The sequence below is a fragment of the Mytilus californianus genome, unplaced genomic scaffold (genome assembly GCF_021869535.1).
Source record: "Mytilus californianus isolate M0D057914Y unplaced genomic scaffold, xbMytCali1.0.p SCAF_5, whole genome shotgun sequence".
In the NCBI taxonomy this organism is placed as follows: Eukaryota; Metazoa; Mollusca; class Bivalvia; order Mytilida; family Mytilidae; genus Mytilus; species Mytilus californianus.
In genome coordinates this window covers 103329440-103347790 of record NW_026262701.1, presented here as the reverse complement: position 1 = coordinate 103347790, position 18351 = coordinate 103329440, and the positions used below count along the sequence as shown (strand labels likewise).

Genomic DNA, 18351 nt, shown 5'->3' with positions numbered 1-18351 from the left:
CAAGTCTTTTCAGGAAATACAACAGGCTGTGTCTGAACAGCAATTTTATACAGTACAGCAAGTTTATACAGTACGATTATTTTAAGTTTTAAAGGGTGTTGATTTTTTTTTACATGCAAAATGTTAATTTATTTCATTTCTATATAAAATGGAAAAATATGTAAATATTTTGGGCGGGTATATTATTTGCATTTACTTTCCAATGTTCTGGATCACTAATCGATGCACTTGATGAAGGATCATAAACTTATCATAGACTTACGTTTAATGCTAATGTATCGTGTTGAAATGCTTTTATAAAGAAATTGTGTATTAAATCATCTTTGGCCAAGCTATGTAATGTATGTAATGTTTATCTTAAAACAAATCTTTCATCACGAGGTAGACAAATTTGTAGAATAACTGCATATATAATAATTGTCATTGCTGCATGCGAATTATTAATTGGATATATGAAACTGATAGAGCCAGCTACATATCATAACTTCATATTTTCAACAAGCATTGGAGGGGCCAGTATTTATCTATATCGTTTAAACGCCAATCAATATATTAATAATTTTGAATGACATTGAACCATACTACTGAGATTTGTCTTGTTTAATAGAAAAACTGATATAATATTTAAAAATATAATTACCTAATTAAAGTTACTTTAATCTTTGTATGTATAAAAACAAACAAAAATGTGCTTTGGGAAATGATTACTATATCAACATACTAATGAAAAACATAATATAGATACAAGCCAGCCTTTTTTTTCATACTTGACTATTGGTCATTTTAATTACACATTGCAACGGGTTTTTTTTTGAAAGTGATGAAAATAAATTTACAAAATTTACTTCAGTTTAAAATAGGTTAAATTTAAATGAAAAATTTAGAAATCAATTTGATATATCAAGCGAACCATAAATCCGATTTGTGTGGTTGTATGAAAATATTTGCTTTGTCATCCACAATATATTTTCTCTGTAAACATAGGTGGGGAATAATGTTTTATAAATATTATTAGTCGAGCTATTTTTTTATTATGTTTTTAAAATTATAGGCTATACATGTAGGACTCTGACCTGCGGTGGTAACGCTGATGTGCGTTTTTGATCATACTGAAGTGCGATGGTTGCATTGTGACGCTATCTTGTTGGTAGCTACATTTACGCCGAAGTCCGATGATGGTAACGCTGAAGTGCGATGGACTACATAAACTTTATTTTCAATGCTGTGCATGTCGATGTAGAAGTCCATTTCTTTGTTGGAAGCGTTTTTTCTGGGTTTTAAGTTAATAAGGGCTTCCAAATTCTAATACTACGGGAAACGGGGAGTGATTGGTGGGGAGTGGAAAGTTAACCTTCTGTAGCGGATTGGTTTTTTTCGAAATCTACGAAAGGTTCTTGTTTACGTAAGATGGAGTGTGGCAGTTCACATGCAGACAATAAAAGAGGACGATCTCTCATTTAGTATGCAACTGTAACTAAGGACCTACATATAGACAATAACGAATGCAAATTTATCTACTATAACTATTGAAAAAATCTACTTCTCACAGGCCCAATAGTTAAACATCTGTAGGTTTTAAACTAGCCATCATGCGTAATATAGACCATCGCACATCAGCGAACGAACAATCGAACTTCAGCGTGGCAATCGCTTTTCAGCGTGACCATCGCACGTCAGCGTCCCCAATATATATGTCGTGTACTGATCTCTGATTTTTGATTTTTAATTTCGTTTTTTTAAGCTGTATATACTCGTGTTATTCTCTATAGCAAAAACATATATAACTAAGTTTTTATTCGCATGTTTTCAGCGACAGCAGACTTACAGGTTCTTCCAAACGTTGTTAATGTATTTGTCGCAAAGTTAAGTAATAATATATTTTAAAATATGCTCGACGACTGCACTTTAAATCAATATGAAGACGGGGATCTATGTGACATTAGCACATACTTACAACTTCTCGACCAATCAAATTTCTTGAATGTGCCTTCTAATTTTCATAGTACATACTTTTCCCGTATACTAAGTAACTACGCATGAATGACCACAAGGGTAAGATTTCATTGTATCGTAATCAAGATATAAAAACAAAAATTGCCACTGGCTTTTTTGAAATAAAATGCTGTGTTCCAAATTAAATTAAATAGTTTGTTATTAGTTTTCACATTGATTTTTTAAATATCCTGCTATTAAAATCTTTGGTTCTAAAAATATTTTTGACAATTGCAAGTTTCTTTCATTTAAATGAAGAGTAACAAATATGGTTCTTTATACCTTGATTAAAGTACAACGCTATCTTAAAATTGTGATAATTTATCATCCATGCAATTACTTTGTACACAAAAAAGTGTGTACTATGAAACCTAGTGAAGGGAAATTAAGGCAACTTGGTGATGATTTTTAAAACTTTCTTAAGGAAGTTGATCTATTTCGTCACGAATTGATTGATGGATTGATTATTGGTTGCTTAATGTCCAGTGGCAAATATGTCATGCATGTTCAGGACGATGTCATGAATTGAAAAACCGTGATAATGTCTGAATAGAATGTGCCACCTATATATATATACATATTCTGATAAATCTTTTAGTTTCTACTTTGAAAAAAAAAAACCCAAAAACACGAAACCTATAATCTTTGAACTTAGTTGGAAGTTGCTTTTTAATGCCTATCCGCTAGACTATCTATGGGGACAAACTATCTATATGTTTTAAAATTATTATAGCTTTAGTTTTACTGTGAAATTGAAAAAATGTAATGCTTCCACTGCAATTTAATTATTGCCTGCTTTTGGTCAATTTATTTTGTCATCTTACTTTGCAAAGAAGAACATGTATAGTAAAACTCCGGTTTATATCAATATACATACTTACACCAGTAGCTACCATCTTTTCAATCTGGAGTCAAGGGCCTTTTTAAATCACATAGTTTACAATGATACTAGTGAGTAGATTTACAAATCATAAAACTTCGTGAATGAGCTCCGGTTTTCAAACACCTGTGATACAAGTAGTCAGCGAAAATAAACTATCAATAGACCAATTAAAAGATTACTCGAGTTGTAAATATGTGCTAAATTGGATAGTCTATGAAAAGGTATATACTATGGAATTAAGTGCTCGGGGCAAGCCCCTCGCTCTAAATTTCATTGTATATACCTTTTCATAGACTAACCGAGACACAGTATATATAAACTCAGTCGTGATTATCATTTCTTTTGATTTGTTGGTGTAATATTCATGTATAACTAATAGCCTAATTAACCGTACGCTACTGTGCTGTGGTTTGCTAATTAATGAAGGTGAAACATTAATCTCTATAATTACATTTCTTGTACTTTCTTATGTTTGAGTAACTGTTCTTATGTTTGAGTAACTGTTCTTATGTTTGAGTAACTGTCCTGTGTACCAATATGTCTATTTATTATAAGGATGTTTACAATCACCATATAACTTTTTCAACTTTTAATCGGCGATGTTTTAAACGTACTTATTGTTGGTTTTCCAACATTTGGCACGAACAATAACAAGAGAATACACTATTGTTTTCTAGTCATCTGGTTAAGTTAAAATGCAGCTAAGTAATCACTTATAAAATAATCAATTATCTTTTAAGATTTGTTTTGCTTTTAAATTAATGTTAATTGAATCACATGTCGATCTACCTGTTTTCTATACAACAGTATGCCATAGCTGAAAGTGATTTGTGCCATTTTAAATGGAGTACCTATCATGTACAAGTGGAAATTGTTAAGCAATCTGGATAAACAACATAAAACAGGAACAATGGATTGCTCCTTCAATTTATTATATACCTCTTTTATTTTAAATGGGATGATTGCGAAAACAAACCCTCAAGTGGAATGGTTCCTACGTATGCAGAAATATCATACAGGAGTTCATCGTCAGAGACAACATCAAATAAAACATTTAAATTCTAATGAAAAGCGTTGATACACTGCTCAAGACATAAACTTCACGTCTTTCAGTTGTGAAAAGCGCTACCTCATAAGTTCAAGTAAGCCTTATAAAAAATTGTGTCTTTTTATAGACAGCAATCTACAATTCCATATTAAAACAGTAATTGGGTAGATAGACGGTTGTTTAACGTCCATTTCAACAAAAGAAAAGATATATAAGTGTTTATATTGTCCATGTACTACATGTATGTGATTGGTCAAGTCCTAAATCTATGTTGAAGATGGAAGGTATTGTATTACCATTACATGGTAAATTATGTATCCAAAACCTTGACGATTCCCCTTATTGCAAATGTAGACAGGTCTTGTGGTCAATTGCTTGTAATGTAATGCATAAAAACATTTTTTCCGATAAACTATATAATGAAAGTTGATGCTTCAAAAGGACATTTTTTATAATTGCACAAGGGAAGATGACTTGCAGGGGCGGATCACAAGGGAAGATGACTTGCAGGGGCGGATCCAGCCATTTATAAAAGGGAGGGTTCCTAACCCAGGATAAAGGGGGGTTTCAACTATATGTCCCCATTCAAATGCATTGATCGTCAAAAAGGGGGGGGGTTCCAACCCCCGGAACCCCTCCCCCCTCCCCCCCCCCCCCCTGGATCCGCCACTGACTTGTCAGGTCGCAGCTAACTTTCAGATATTTTATTATTCTTTTATTGTGTAGTAAAATTATTTGCGAACGAATAACTGAGTATGGTTACGGCTAAAAAAATTATTCATAGTCTCTGAACTATATAATGTCTGATAGAATACCGACTGGCCTTACTGTGTCCTCCTAATGATTCATTTTAGCTTTGGTAGATAGTGGTCTCATTGGCAATCATACCACATCCTCATTTTACATGCTAAATTTATAATCTAAAAGTCACCTCAAAATGTCTCTTGTGGTTTTGTGTCATTGGGTTGCTCTCATTGATGTATACCGACATTGTCTGCTATTCGTACGATAGAAATAAGCAAAAGTCAACGACACACGTTTATGTCTGATATGTATTACGAATCATTATGATAAATGTTGATGAATGTTCGCGATGATATGATAATAAGCTATTTATTTGCTGTTGACGTGAAGTAAGCTATGATAAACTAATCAACTCCTGAATGTCTTCCTTTACTCACATTTTCAAATAAACCATACTGAAATTAAATTGAATTGTGTCAAGTCTGGCTTATAAAGAATGTAAGGGAATCGTTGCAATTGCTTATGATCAACCAGTAGAGGCTCATGCATACATTGTAGCGACAGAAGTAATTAAAATTATATTCGTACAATGAATATTAAGACAAAAACTATGTTTTACTTATTTAAATAGAACATGCTTGGAACTTATTTTGCAGTTGATTAAATATATGTTTCTTGGTGTCTTTTTATTATCGGTCGTCCCTCTGCCTATATCACTGCTCAGCTCTTAAAATTGCATATCACGGCTTTGTGACGTCAAATACGTTGACCCAGCCTTAATAACTTTGACCCGGACATATCAGCGACGTCATAATGTATGAACCGACGTTGATAAGTTTGACCTGAACTTATCAAAGCATCTTCCGGTTCGCTTGTGAAACAAAAAAAAAACCACTTGTTTCTATCATGCAAATTTCGCAAATACAACCCGATAAATCGATTATCTGGTTGTCTGTATATTTATATTGTAAAATATCAGCTGCTCGACACAAAATGAAGCCTTTTTGAACTCGTTCGCTGCGCTCACTCGAAAAAAAGCTTCATACTGTGACTCGCACCTGATATTTTACAATATCACTATGCAGACAACCTGATAATCGGTACTTATCTATTTCGTTGGGTTGTTGTCTAATTGGTGTATACTCCACTGGTATTGTATATGCAGGATTTTGAATTGTTCTTCATTTTTCGATTTACGAAAAGCGTTTATAGAAGCTGCATAGTGTGCATTGGAGTTTTATAATTATGAAAAAGATAGATAGATATAGGGTTTATGTCAGTGATATCAAGATAGATAGATCTAGGGTTTATGTCAGTGACATCAAGATAGATAGATGTAGGTCAGTGATATCAAGATAGATAGATATAGGGTTTATGTCAGTGATATCAAGATAGATAGATATAGGGTTTATGTCAGTGATATCAAGATAGATAGATATAGGGTTTATGTCAGTAATATCCAGATAGATAGATGTAGGTCAGTGATATCGAGATAGATAGATATAGGGTTTATGTCAGTGATATCGAGATAGATAGATGCAGGGTTTATGTCAGTGATATCGAGACAGATAGATATAGGGTTAATGTCAGTGATATCAAGATAAATAGATTTAGGGTCTATATCAGTGATATCAAGATAAATAGATAAAGGGTTTATGTCAGTGATATCAAGATAGATAGATATAGGGTTTATGTCAGTGATATCAATATAGATAGATAAAGGGTTTATGTCAGTGATACCAAGATAGATAGATATAGGGTTTATGTCAGTGATATCAAGATAGATAGATATAGGGTTTATGTCAGTGATATCAAGATAGATAGATATAGGGTTTATGTCAGTGCTATCGAGATAGATAGATATAGGGTTTATGTCAGTTATATCAAGAAGGCCAGCGACAAAACAAAAATGTAAAAAAAACATATAAAAATATAGCAGTAAATATAAATGAGACAAGTAATGTGTCGTTTACATTCACCCACAAAGTATTTCTCTTCGAACTTCGTGCACGCTTACCAGTAAGTGAACATAGCTAATGACAAAAGCAAATATATTTATTATTTTAATTTATTATTAATCACAGGAAATATTGTTTTTATTATTATTTTTGTAGCAGTTAAAACAAGGCGACGGTTAGAAAACAATAAGTTCTGAAACAAACTAAATGTTTAACTAGTATATTGGAGATACTAGCTTTCTTTTGTTTTCCTGTTCTTTGAAACATACAGCGCATTACGTCGACGATCTTTTAACATACTATGCTTCCTAGGCCTGAATGTGGTAAAAATCCACACAATTTTGTCAACTTTCATCAAAATCTCTAATGCTGGCCTATTTGGTTTGTATAATTGTCAACGCTTTATAAGTAAAGCTCTACAACAATAGTTGTATTTTACTGTCTATCATATTTACAGTGTTTTTGTGTTACACTTGTCAAATCATCAACTCGAAACACTCTTTATCTTAAAACAATGGATTTAATATTCGCGACCAAATAGGCCCTTACCGAACATACTTCTATCTAAATTACTACACACCTCTGAAACGGGGTTTTCATCAAGGGATGCTTATGTACCGGGATGGGAGTATCCCGGGCCTTTTTCCGGTATGCGTTTGTCCTTCACTTGAAATCCTTTATTTTTTCTAATCTCTTACTATATATATGTAGGACTCGGAGGTGCAATGGCGATGCTGAAGTGCGATGGTCACGCTGAAGTGCGATGGTATATATTACGCCTGATGCATGGCTAGTTTAATATCTACAGATATTCAATTATTATGAGAATTAGATTTTTTTAATACTTGGTATATACATTTGCATTCGTTATTGTCTATGTATGTCCTTAGCTACAGTTGCATACTAAATGAGAGATCGTCCTCTTTTATTAACTGCATGTGAACATAATTCTGCGTTAACATTTTTTTTATTTGGTTCATCGTTTACCGTTATATTATAATACGGAGAGTCTGTCTGCGGACCCGTATGTATTTAGAGAATGCCACGCTCCATCGTACGTAAAAAAGAACCTTCTGTAGATTTGGAAAAAAATCCGCTGCAGAAGGTTACCTTTTCTCTCTCTCTATACCAATCACTCCCCGTAATGTTTATAAGCCCCTTATTAACTTAAAAACCCGAAAAACTGCTTCTAACAAACAAACTGACTTCTATACATAGACATGCAAAGCACTGAAAATAATATATATGTAGTCCATTGCACTTCAGCGTTACCACCATCGCACTTCGGCGAAACTATAAATAAGATAGCGTCACAATGCCACCATTGCACTTCAGCGTGATCAAAAACACACTTCAGCGTCAAACCATCGCACATCAGGGTGACCATCACGGTTCACAGTCCTATATATACATATAACAACTAAGAATAAGAAAAAAAGTTTAATACGAACAACGTTAGTTTTGACCCTACGAAATCAAATTAAAACAGGAAAGGACAAGTTCTCCAGAAGAGTTAGTATATCCTACTTCCCATGAGACACCCATTATTTTTGTCACAGTGCATAACGATTGAAGTTGTATAAATGACTTTATTTCGATCAACCCCAAAGGTTGACCGAGATGTAAACATATAGTTCTACAGTGTACATTTTGTCCGGAAGAAACATATGATGATAGGATTCCTTTTATTCCGTGAGAGAGATATGAATATGCAGCCCCGTACAATCGAAATGAGGACATTCAATCTAATACCTCGTTTAGGTAAAGTGTCGCGCTGTCTGCAGATTAACAAGCCCTTAACTTTTCAAAATGACCGTAGGAGACCTCTTACAATCAATAAAGACAGACTACTCTATCTGGACCTTGTGTTGTTCGTTGTTATTGTTTTACATCTATGTTTTCGTTAGAGTCGGGTTATGTTGGTTGTTGTGATCTGTTGTGCTGTTAGATATTTTGGTTTCTAGTGTTATTCTTTTCGTGGAATGAAGATTTGTTTAGTTGGCATTAAGAAGGTTATGTAAAGGTTCAAAACGGGATGTAAAGAGGACTTGAAGATGTATAATTACAGTGTCTTCAACATAAACCAAATGATAATGAGACTTTGAAAACTTTACCTTCTTTCAATAGTTTCATAAAAAAATCTGAATCACTCGACAAGACTCATATTTCATAGTCCTCGCAAATGCAGTTATTAAGGATACACATTGAAAAGATATATTTTGCAGTAAAGAATCTGGAAAATTGCGACATCATTTAGAATATTTGCACTCTGCACATTAAAGAAGCCTTGCGACAATTTCCTCAGGAGTCCGTAGGTAGATTATTTTATGGTAAGGTGGTTAACAATAGCACGGACGTCATACGGTCGACAGTTTGATATATTCAGAACAATGCAACAACTGAAGCACGAACCAACTGAATTTTGGTCGTTTTTGTTTAAAGTTTAATCAAAATGTAGCGCGAGTCATCGTTACAGAATCTATCCGCAAGAAAATCTCAAATACTTCCTTTTTATTAAAGACATTTCAGTGTAGATTGAAACCATTACAATGGGACAACATTAACCTAGCAAAAAGTTTGGCAGCATCAATATACTAGTATATGTCCCTGACATTTGTGAATGTATTTGTACGGTTTACTTCTCTTTGTATGTCATGCCAGTCTTATAAATTTACTTGGCGATAACTATCACATTCAATTATACAAAACATAAATTCATTATTAAGTATAACAAGGCCTGTGTGTAATTGGTGTATTTCTCTTTTTGTGTTGTACATGTAACACATTAGGTGTCGGAGCCTCAGCTGGGTACTACTGAGTTGGTGAATTAGTACTATCTCTCCTGATATATGTTAAGAGGTCACGGAGGTTGTACAATAACAAAACTGCAAAATATCGGTACTTCTTTAAGTTAATTGTAGAAATAAAATTAGGTGTTACATGTGCATTAACTACATGTATATAAATCATTTTATATAGGTCATCATTTATTAGCTAATATAGCTACAATGTACCTCAATTTACATTTGAATTTATGCATCTTCGTTTTTTCAGCATTGAAAACAAAACGATAGACATTGACGATGGTTATTTGCTGTGCCGAAATATTATTCACTTTTAGAATATCTGACACAATCGAAGCAACCAATCAAATGAATCGGTGCACTACTTCTGGCTTATTGGCAATAATAATATAACAATTTTAGCCTTTGTATGAGGTCGATACGAGGATGTATCGACCTAAAGAAGTATATCGACCTCGGACTTCGTCCTCAGACAAAATGTGTGACAACTTTACGACAGACAATATCTTATCATGCAGTATATCGTTGCGCAGACATGTTTATGGTTTTTTTCCTGTTTGTACAGTATTGTCATTTCCAAAACGACCCGATACTTTCTAGTATGAAGTGTGCTGGTTGATTGTTTTTTGATACTCATACATTTGGTTTATAGTAAATTGTATACAAGTACTAGTATTTAAAATTAATATGATTTTACCATTCATGTTATTTACAAATGAAAAAGATGAACAGAATAATATTATTATAAATCAAAGGTATTTATTTTAATTAAAGACATTTTAGATTTTATTTCACCGGTAGGGACGAATAGCGTTCAGATCAGACAAAGACTGATTCATCAAACCTTGACCACGGGTCAAAGCTTGTTTATACATCTGGTATTTTATATTTAAAATCATAATGGATCAGATTTAAGAGAATTATCTATTTAACCTCCTCTTGACCACTGTGAGGTCGTTCGGGCCAATGAAATATCTACGATCACAGCACGTCTATAATACAATAAACACGTGACAAAGCTATTAAATGTGACCACTGACCATTAAATCTGCAAACTTGCATACTATATTGAAATACCATGTAGAGAGCAAGAAAAGATGACTTTTACAGCTTTCTGTTTGGTGTTTAGATGTTTTTAATCCTTAATTCGAGGAAGATTTAAGATACTTCAAGGTTATCAAATGGATATCTGCTATTCATTCTACGGTGACAATATAAATAACGTCAATGAGACAGCAAACCAACGACACAAAACCAAAGTACATCTATAGATCACCATACGGTTTAGTAGAAAGTAAAATAACAAAAATACCGAACTCCAAGTGTAGTGTATATCTAACAATGTACACGAATCTTTAATCATTTAGGTGTCATATAAAAATCAGTTGATTTGAGTATAAGGACAACTAACCATCAGATTGATTGACTGATTGATTGATTGGTGTTAAAGTGCCTCTTTCAGCACTATTTCATGGCGGTCAGTTTTCATTGGTGGAGAAAGCCGGAGTGCCCGGAAAGAACCACCGACCTTCGGTAGGAAAACTAACATTACTAGTCGAGTTACTAGTCAATTCATTGGAGTAGAGCGCACCTGCCACGTGCTGGATTCGAACCCATAGCCTCAGTGTTGACATGTTAATGATACAGTAGTTCGACTACTTAGACCACTCGGCCACCGAGGCCCTACTAACCACCAGAACAAAGGCTACTGATTATACAATACATACATTACATGTTCCTCACTATGTATGTGTAAAGAATTTTGACAAGTAAATACTACGCCGATGAGCACTACAATTAATTTATAAATTTCAGGTGAATAAGCATTTTTTTTAATTTCAATATTACTTCTCATCGAAATGCAAAAAAGGTAACATACATTTGTTTTATATGTATTTTATTGTTTTATTCAATCCACATTGATGTGCATGTACGCCTTTAAATTTCATTTTATTGAATTGAGTTTTAACAATCAATCATCCCTCCTACTCCATAACAATTTTCGTTGCGGCTTTTAATAGCCCTAAAAGTCATACTTAAATATATTGCTCAGCTCATCACGTCAGAGTATTACATCATTACGACTGAATGAGATATTGGTAAGAAAAATATGTTACTAAAACAAATTTAAGATAAAAGATGAAGTCGCAATCGAAAAAAAAAATTTTTACGAAGAAAAAGACATTGACTCAAAGATAATCTTTTCAATAGTTATTATATATATTGAGCAAACAAAAATCAATCTGTTTCTTATATTGTCTCCGTTGTCTTCATATTATCCAAACGGGGAACGAGACTCATAGTGAAAAAACCCGGATTAATACTTTAAATTAGACAGTATATACTATGTATGATTATACTGGAGACAGATTTTGGTATTGTACATGGAAACTGACTTTGGTGGTTTAAAAACAAAACGGAGACGAAATATGACGAATTGCGAGCATCAAAACATTTTGAAACGTACTCGTATAAAAGCTTGGTTTGCTTTCAGAAAGGGAAACAAAAGGACATAAAATTCCTTTCCTCAACCAAACACATTATCTCCGGTTCGGAACACACTCACATGTATACAATCATCAACAATAGTTTCCTTAACAAAACAATATCTCTTGTTCGGAGTACACTTACAGGTTACATTTGACAAAGTACTTTCCGAATGATCCCGGGGCTTTATGCTACTGGTGGTAGACGGATAAGACAGGGACATGATATTGTATATGTGTATCATGTCTACATATTTTTCTTATCTAGTGAAGTGTATATAACTTGCATACCAATAATATTGATTCAATGATTATTCAACACATTACATCATAATTATTTCTCACGTAAGTTCATTGATGACTGTACATTCCTCCTAATTAATAATATTGTTTATTTAATATCTTCCTTGCATTGCACTCCCATCTGTGATCTATCTTTATTAAACATATAAACAAGTGCGGATACATTCTTTTTGATGCAGAAAATGATTTGGGATTAAAACATACAATGGGCTAATGAAAAGTTCGTTAACACCAGATACAAATTCATAAGCTCTCAAATATGCCAATTTAACAATAATAAATATTTAATAAAAGTACAATTTATTACTTCTGTGAATAAATTCCTAGATCTGGACGTGGGATTTATCGGCATAGTATTAATTAAATTGATTACAACTGTATTGCTGAAAGGTATACATTATATCTTGGTAAAGGATCTCATACTAGAAAATACATAAAATATACATTTAGTAGCTGGTCTCTATAAACAATCACGAGCAGATATAACTATACCGATCATCAATGTTCATATTGTATTTCAATTCTTTCTTTGAACCGACATTTCAAATTTGTAAGTTTTGGGTAAATTAATAAACAATTGATTGATTGATTTTTGCTTCAAGTCCAGTTGCAAATATTACATGCATATTTAGGACAAGAACAATTTTACAACATATCCAATTGGTTATTATGGAAAATAGGTCGACCGGGATTAAAGGAGAGATTTCGACTGCCACTGGAAAATTGAGGTAAGATGAATAGGAGCAGAAATTGTCTTGCAACAGAGAACCTACAGATCCCTCAAAGAGTTGTTGCAATAGTTCTGTGACGTACAGATAGCCTTGAAATCAGCCAACACGAGGTTTCGGATTCAATGTCACAGCTCAAATCGAACGTGGCTGCGTTTTTATACATCCCACTCAGCCAATGGGATTCCCCTTTTTAGCGTGGTCTTTATTATCGAATGGGAGAAGTGGAAAGATTACTCTTGAATCCATACCCTCTAGTCAGTCCTTGTGAAAAAACATCTCCTTGTGAAAAAACATCGAAAACAAACAATAGAAACAAAGCTATATATCATCAAAGGAAAATGAATATATCTGTTTTAATGGCAGTAACCGTTTGTTACTGTATTATAATTTGAGAATATACAGGCTACAATGTACCTTAAAACTTTCTATCATTTGCATCTTATCTGTGAGGATATTATCTTTCAATCTCTAAAACTGTGTTAGTCTTTTACAGATTTTTAGTGTTTTAAAGAACTTTGGAAAATTTGCCTTGACATCAAATTATACAATAACCCAAGACATTTACAAGAAAAACAATAGTTAACTACAAAGTAATTTATCTCGTTTAACTTCTGAATAGGCCTCGAGTCTAGGAGGTTGTGGGATCGATCTTTGGCCAGTTCAAACCAAAGACTTTAAAATTTGTATTTGATGCCTCTCCGCTAAGCACAAGGCATTCAAGAGTAGGAGCAAACAGGTCGACTTTGAGTAAAAATAACGTGCCTGACATGCCTTCCTGATAACTGTTTCCTTGTGAACTAGCACGCTATAAATCCGAGTTCATATTGATATCTTATTTTAAAACATGTTCTTGTTCTGAACAAAACGTGATATATTTGCCACTGGACGTTCAACATTCATTAATTCATTAAAAAGCAATGTTTTGCGCCACGGTCATTTCATTCGAGGCATCAAAAACCGTATCCATCAATTCAGTGAAAAAAAATGCACATTTTCTTTGTTTGACTTGAATACTCCTTAATGAAATAGCAGTATGTATTAGAAAGTTAATCACTGTTATGAAATACATTTAAATAGAGGGGACATGTTTGTGAAATGACCATCCATTGAGCTAACATAAACAGACTGATTACCTAAAATAACACCGTTACTTAGTGCCCATGGAATATTGATATAAGTAAGTTCTCACGATTTGTGTAACATAAGTATAATAATTGTTAGTGTCCATCATGTGCTTGTTTGTTTTGTCTGAAGTAATACACATGTTCGTCATTATACGATATTTCTGTCTTACCTAGCAATTAATATAGAAGTTACTAATAATTTAATCAATATCCAATTAATTGACAACATATATAGTACAAAATTATAACTTCTTTTTGAATACCTTTAACATTATTCGTATACTAATATCACATCAATGCGCAATTATATATTTCCCTCGCTACCGCTCAAAAAATGTTCACTACTTCAATCAAAATGACAAAGGGGGGTTCTGATAAGAGATAGTATTTGGCCCCCGCAATTGCAAAAATATTGAAAGTATTTGATTAAGACTTTCAAAATAATGTTGATGTTATTGATAAATGAACCGCTTAATATAATCTGGACTTTAGTGCAGAGTTCACAATGAAATCAAAACATGTTAGAATTGATACATTTGACCAAAAATGGTAATTTTAAACATTTTTTGGGACAAAATAAATATACGAGCAACGGGTGTACCAAAACAGATATTTACATTGGTATGTTCATATGTTAAAAATATGAAAAAAAATAGTGGGTTAAACATTTACCTATATTTCAATATTAATTAATGACAAGATGACTTCAAAATGAGGCTATTGCGACCGTTTTTGCAGTTTTACACTTCTAATTTTTAAAAACAGCCATCAGAAACTTAAGAGATTTTCAAAAGTAGAACATTTCAATAAATATAGATACTCCACAGCAATTTCAAGAGCCGATGATATCATGTAATAGCTCGGATAATTGATTTCAACTTTATAGAAATCCACTCGCATGCATTTACAGTATTCACGCTATCAGTTATTTTTATTTTAAAATGTAGGTCTATATTTTCCACAATAAAATAACAAGAGTCCAATTTGTAAATCCATAGCAATTACACAAAGAAAAAGTATTTTAAAATAACATGACCTTACCTTGACTGGGAACTATAGACGTATCCTTCTGTTTCTTCACAATACAAACAAACATAGTCTCCAATGCATAAATATTCACCCATGCCGGGTTCCTCGTTATACCCATGTAGCTACAAAAACATTGAATTGAATTTATATTTGTCTTTCCAACTAATAAATCCTTTTAGAAAAAAATTATACACTTGTAGAAATATAATAAAATCCTGTAGAGTCAAGACAAGTCTAACTATCGCAATTCGTCAAATGGTGTTAATTTAGGGTGGCGTTGCGGTTTATTGCCAACTGTTTTACTTTCGGTTCACCAGCTTTACCTTTCCACTGCTGACGATTCTGTCTTTTACCTTACGCTATATGAGATAAGAACCATTCTTTTAATTATTGAGCCGATCTATCATCTGTGCTACCGCTAATTATGAACAACAACTATAACATATGTAGATTTCTGCATGAATGGATTTTAACTCTGTATTGTACCAGGCGCAAAAATAAAAATTATGATCACAAAAATAGATAAAATTATTTTATTGCCTCAGAATCCGATCATAAAACCAAGTTTCATTTAAAGTTCCAATTTCCTAATTTTCTCATCTCCCTGTAACACAAGTCTAATTATTTTTTCTCTGTAATTCTTAATTGCATAGCCAGCGTCAATGCATGGTAAAAATCTTTTATTTTCAGTTTTTTATGTTGGTAAAATCATCGTGATAATGTATTACATTTTGACAACTGGATAAGAGAGTTCAATTAATTGTTATTTGGTTGAATGTTTTCCAGCACTGGATGACAGGGATTATCAGATTTAACATTGAAATAACTTATTAGGTTTTTCTTTATTCTTGCTTATCACATGAATTGCACACATTGACATATTTAAATCAGATGTTATGAAGAAGATCCAGAACCCCTGCTTGCACACATTATTTTATTGACTGCAACTTCTACTTAATTAGACAATATTAGATGATTTCAGTCGGGAAAAATGGACTTGCCATTCTTCAGCATGCGAATGAAGCTTGCTTGCTATTAGTTATGAAAGGATAGACGTTTGAATGGTCAGTGACTTTCAATTGTGTACTATATAGGAAGACTGAGTCTGATTTTTAAGTGATAGCTCATGATCCCACCAGGAGACATTGTTTTGACACCTTATCGACCAGTTCTTAATTACTAGTATAAGGTCACATGATAAGCAGTGCATGAAGTATACAATATCAATTAAAGTTGTCGTTATGGCCAGGACTTGGCTGTGTGTGATTGGTTGTGGGTAGGTGTACATTTAACGTCTTGAATTTAGCCCAACAATGTTGGAACTGCCTTTTTGCATTTGCAAATTATATCGTTCCCTCGGCGGAATTCGAACTCAAGCTGTTGGGACACCAACGGAAATGCGACACCACATGCACTATGTCCAGTAGCCTAGATCACCCCTACTCAAAGGCTATACAAAAATAACAGTAAATGATGCAATCGTGATTAAATTCGAACACTATAATAGTAAATTTGTGGAATTTAGCTCGAAGCATTTAAAAAAAAACGCTAAATAGTGCACACATCCTGGGGTTTTATGTGAAAATATCTTTCACCAAAAAAGGGATGGTTTCCGCTTTTTGTAAAAAGACATTAAATATGCAAAATAATGTAATGTAAACGCCCGATAAATGGTCCCAATATTTCTTACTTAAAATAAAGCAATAATTAATATCTAAATAAATTCAAATGTATAATATTTTTGCTTTTTCCCCCAATCTTGTATTTGAAGTTTACAAGATATAAATGAATATACACCAACGAACAGTTTGCTTTCAAAACATTTTTATTTTTTAGTTTGTTTCATCTTTTAAAATTGAAAAGAGCAACTCTGTGAAGTTTGTTATCTGGCTTGTGTTGTTTTTTGTACATCTTGACGTATAACAAGTTATTTACATGAACGACTCAGGCACTTACCATAACAGTAAATTTCCCATAGCACGATTATGTTTTTTATCACTGGTAGCTTATATGTTATATCTGTTGTTGTTAAGATGTTTTTTTTTCTTCTTCTTAATATCCTAACTAAATTGAAATCCAGATGGTTAAGTTCGGTGAGCAGAAAAAAACATGATTAAGGTTAACCGGGTTATGATAACTAGAAACATATATAGGGTAATATATATGTCTCTTTTATAACAACATATCAATTGCATTAAAATCATAAAGGGGTAAAATCATTTTCAAATTTGTATTCACCTATATGTTTATTTAATGTACATGTTTTTGCTATAACGTTAGAGTAAATCACATTTCGATATAAACAAAGAGCATACCACACGCCAATACTGTTGGCATTGACAAAGGAATAAAAGGATACAGTAGTTCAGTGACGTAGACTCTGTATAGTGAGTTTTGAATCGCCGCCATTTTGATCATAATAATAATGATTTTATTTTACTGAAATATAAACCTCTATACAGAATTAGAAAAACTAGGAGATAAACCAATTACGAGCTTGATTTAAATCTCTTTAATTCAATAAAATAAGATATTGATAAAGTGAGACAAATGCTTTAAGGAGGGGGTATAAGTATACCATATGACTCCTCAAATTCCACAAATAGCAAATAGCAAATTTTCATTCCAATATTCTGTTCTTTTTATTGATAAAATCAGAGACATATTGTATTATATGTCTCTGATAAAATTGATGCATGAATTATAAACACCGATAACTTTTTTTTAAAGAATTGTCATTTGTGATATGTGATATCCCTGTAACGTGAAATTACGATTACAAGTAAAAAAAAATAGTTGACTACAAAGTAATTTATCTCGTTTAACTTCTGAATAGGCCTCGAGTCTAGAAGGTTGTGGGATCGATCTTCGGTCAGTTCAAACCAAAGACTTTAAAATTTGTATTTGATGCCTCTCCGCTAAGCACAAGGCATTCAAGAGTAGGAGCAAACAGTTCGACTTTGAGTAAAAATAACGTGCCTGACATGCCTTCCTGATAACTGTTTCCTTGTGAACTAGCACGCTATAAATCCGAGTTCATATTGATATCACATTTTAAAACATGTTCTTGTTCTGAACAAAACGTGATATATTTGCCACAAATTTGTGATATGTGATATGTGATATGTGATATCCCTGTAACGTGAAATTACGATCTTGCACATAACTTTGGACAAAAAAGATACAACTGAAGGCTTATAATTTATTACGCAAGACGCGCGTTTCGTACACGTTACACAAGACTCATCA

The 18351-nt window shown here is 33.0% G+C and overlaps 1 protein-coding gene across 1 annotated transcript in view; it reads right to left on the bottom strand.

The window, feature by feature from the left end:
* The window catches only part of LOC127700407 (inositol 1,4,5-trisphosphate receptor type 2-like), a 162621-nt gene that overhangs the window by 84760 nt on the left and 59510 nt on the right, over positions 1-18351 (bottom strand). Inside the window, exon 2 of the mRNA XM_052203853.1 lies at positions 15115-15224. Coding sequence (XP_052059813.1) covers positions 15115-15224 — 110 coding nt within the window. The remainder of the gene's footprint in view (positions 1-15114; positions 15225-18351) is intronic.